Source organism: Wasmannia auropunctata, unplaced genomic scaffold (genome assembly GCF_000956235.1).
Source record: "Wasmannia auropunctata unplaced genomic scaffold, wasmannia.A_1.0 LD334347.1, whole genome shotgun sequence".
Classification (NCBI taxonomy): domain Eukaryota; kingdom Metazoa; phylum Arthropoda; class Insecta; order Hymenoptera; family Formicidae; genus Wasmannia; species Wasmannia auropunctata.
The window spans coordinates 14,904-18,757 of record NW_012028543.1 but is presented as its reverse complement, the minus strand read 5'-3'; the positions used below and the strand labels follow the sequence as shown (position 1 = coordinate 18,757).

The 3,854-nt window shown below is 36.8% G+C and overlaps 1 protein-coding gene across 1 annotated transcript in view; it reads left to right on the top strand.

The window, feature by feature from the left end:
- LOC105458743 (plexin domain-containing protein 1) overlaps window positions 1-3,854 on the top strand; it is a gene marked incomplete at both ends in the record, with an annotated part of 8,638 nt that overhangs the window by 1,335 nt on the left and 3,449 nt on the right. The window contains 3 exons of the mRNA XM_011704264.1: window positions 382-723; window positions 2,542-2,734; window positions 3,294-3,503. Of these exons, the coding sequence (XP_011702566.1) occupies window positions 382-723; window positions 2,542-2,734; window positions 3,294-3,503 (745 nt within the window). The remainder of the gene's footprint in view (window positions 1-381; window positions 724-2,541; window positions 2,735-3,293; window positions 3,504-3,854) is intronic.

The window sequence follows — 3,854 nt, the reverse complement described above, 5'->3', positions numbered from 1 at the left end:
ATGAAATCAAAGTTCATTATGGAATTATCATAGGTCTGCGAGGTCCGGTATTTTAAGAAGGCTGATCCTGCCGATGAAGGTTGATCGCAGTTTTACGTAAATGACGCTCGTTTTGGATGTAAAAACATCGAGTTTTCGCGTAAAAAGATGTAATATAAGCGATTCCCCTTCAGCTGTGATAACAATTGTCATCTCAATCTGAAACTTCTCTGTGATTAACGTCTCATTTTAAGGTATCGTTTGGCACACACAGTCCAGTCCCCAAATCGAGAGTTCCAACAGAAACCTTTTTTTTAGTCAAAAACTCTTTCTTCAGTCGTCATTTTCATATAGAGTTTGTTTATTTAACAATTCTGCATCCGTTTGAAAATCTGTTCGCAGGCAACGCTACATGTATGGGCGAATCGCACCCTGTCAAATCGCAATATCACCGGCATCCCCAAGGAGCAGCAGCCGCCGGAACCGTCGCCGGTGAAGGACACGACGGAGGACGCCACGAAACCGGACGATATCGGCGACATTTCGATCAGCAAGTTCTCCGACGTGACCAACAGCACGCTCACGCAGAACAACATTACCAAGACGGTCTACGATCATCATCACTATTACAACAGCACGTTTATTGTCGATGCCGATATCTGTAAAAAATACTGGGTCGACATGGACAATCACCCGGATCTCAGGGTCAATCATCTGCTTAGCCAGAGCCATCGGCGCGCCGCGGTGAGAGACTCGCTTCTTGTCATTATTTCGCATTACAGCGAATGTTATGAGAAATTGAAAAGGATATAGAAAGTATCCGACATTATGCGTGTGTATCGATATTTTTTCAACTTTATACATAATAATCGGAGGAAAAAGCGGTTAGTGTGTCCGATGAATACAAAAAAAATTCGTAATTGGGCTACAATTTATATTCATTCAAAATTTTTACATTAAGAAAACTTTCATTCAAATATTTATTCAAACTTGTGGACTTTTAAAAATATTTATTCGTGAATATTTTATCATTATTTTATGATTTGTTCATATTTATTCATACAAAATGTAAAGTAAAAAGGAAAGTGAAAAATAAATTTTATATATCGTTATTAATATCCAATTTGATAAAGAAAACTTACAGATTTTGAAAAAGATTTTAGAAAACAAATTTTTTATTTAAAAGTCTTTTATTCGTAACAATAATTCTTTTTATGATAATATAATTTTTATTCTCTATATTCTTGCAAATCAGAAAGATACAGTAAAATCGAACACTGCAATTTTGTACAAATTACAATAACAGTAATGTTAATTCCATAAGGTATTTTAAGTACTTTAGAATCTCGTGGATGCTAAATAAAATGTTGTTTAATTAAATAATTGTTTAATTAACAGATTTAATTAATAGATTCCTCAAAATCCCCAATAAAAGCATTGACAATAGCTCTCATTTTCTCCTCGGTATCATCGTGTTTCTTAAACTTAAACTAAGCTCGAAGGCAGAATTTTAGTGCGTAGAGTGGGAGTGAATGCGAATTCGAAAATATTCGTAATCATATTTACAAATATATTCATTTAAATCGCATAAAAAGTAATTATTCAATTTTCCATGAATATAAAAAAAAATAGTATTTGTACTTGTATTCATATTCATTATTTACAGGGCCGTGCAAAATACATCATTAAAGTATTTAAAATACAAAATAAAAAATACTGGCAATCTTAGTATTTGAGTTACAAAATATAAAATACTTTAAATCTTTCGATTTGAAATACAAAATACAAAATACTTTTAATCTTTTGATTTGAAATACAAAATACAAAATACTTTTAAGCTTTTATTTGAAATACTAAATACTTCTTTGAAATACAAAATACTTTTTAATTTAATCTTTCAATTACAATAATGTATAATGTTAAACTCCCCCCTCCAACAGTCGTCTCTCCACTTTTAGAGAGAGAAAGAAAAGTTGTTTCACTTTCTTACACTCTTTAAGAGTCCTATTGTCCTGTCAACCGCACGAGAAATCTATTTACTAATGTGAGATTATGAAATTTGACTCTGATTACTTGATATTGCTTGGAATTTGATGAAAATTCTTGTCGCTAATTATCATATAATTAAAATAACTTATTAATTAAAGTAATTTATTACTATTAATTGTTGTCAAGAATTCTTATCAATAATTTCTTTAGTATTTCAAATACAAAATAGATTTAAATTGTATTTGAGATACAAAATACATCGAATAATTCTTTTGAAATACAAAATACAAATTGTATTTGAAATATAATATTTCAAATACAAGTATTTGAAATATGCCCAGCTCTGATTATTTATTCGATTATTTATTTATTTATTCGAATATTGGATGTATTCATCGGACACACTAGTTAGTGTATAAATACAGATTTGACGTATATGTTAGTATTTACATTTAGGATGTTCCTGTTGCAGCGAAATATTAATTAGAAGTTGTACGCGTAAAAACGCAAGATCCTGTTAATCCCGCTGAAAACTAAGTTTCAGAATTGAGCCCGACTTCTGCGCTGTTGCAGACCGTCAAGCTGAAGTTTGATTTTCCATTCTACGGCTATAACGTGCGCAATATCACGATCGCTACCGGCGGTTTTCTATACACCGGCGACTACGTGCACAGCTGGCTGGCCGCCACCCAGTACATCGCACCGCTCATGGCGAATTTCGATACCCGCCTGTCGAACACCAGCTACGTCAAGTACGCTGACAATGGTGAGTTATCGGAATCTCAAGTGGACGGCATTTTCTCGCCACCTGAAGAAACGAATTCGTTTCTTACGTTTTTCCTTCGAACAACAATCAATCGTTTGCCAATCGGAGGCCCATCGCGATCAGATCTTGAGAGGGTCTTGCGTGTTCGCGGCGTTTGCCGTAGCTAATATATTTCAAATAATTTGCGTTAAAGAAATCCTATCACAATGAGCGGGTTCTCCCCTTAGTAATTCCGCGTGCTTTACAAAACATTCATCGAGAATGATTCTCGAACTTCGCTTTCGAGCTGATTTTCTAAATCCTTTCTCCTCGCCGGATCGATCGTGTCGCAAAGCGTTCGCGTCGGTGGTCAATCAGTCAACCTCTTCGGAAGGCGGAGGGTGAAAGAGGATGGAATAAATCGGCGCGACGATTTGTGCCGATCGTAATTACACGCCTCGTCAACCACCGGTGGCAAAGAAACACAAGGCAAAACGGTATTATAGCCACCGGTTGGCCGACGGATTTCGCACAGCGTGAGATTCGTTATATTCGCCTTTTTGATTTGCACAACACACAGGCACGGCGTTTACGGTCGAGTGGGAAAAGGTGGTGCTGCAGGACAGGCCGAAAGCCGGCGCGTTCACTTTCCAAGTGACCCTGCATAAAAACGGCGACATCGTGTTCGTCTACTCGGTGATACCCGTCCTGGTCGAGAAAATCGCGGACACCCTGCATCCCGTCAAGGTCGGCCTCAGCGACGCCTACATCATGGACCGAACTGTGTTCTGTGAGTATTCGCTCATTACGTCTAATTTGCCTGTTCGCGTTGGCCGATTGCGTAACTATCGCGGGATATAATATCTGCGTCATTGCTGGTGGATCATTGGATGTAGAAAAACTTGTGCGTGGATGGATGATAGTCTATATAGCCACTTAAGAGGATCCTAAACCCTAGATCAAACTCCAAAAATCCGCTGTTTTACCGACAATTTGTGAGTATGTATGCGTGCGATATTGATGTAGTAGTGTATAGTGATGTGTCATGTTTATTACCACATCAATATATCTCACGCATACATATACACGAATTTGTAGGATACAAATGTATTTTTAAGATCGGAAGAGCACACGTCTGAAC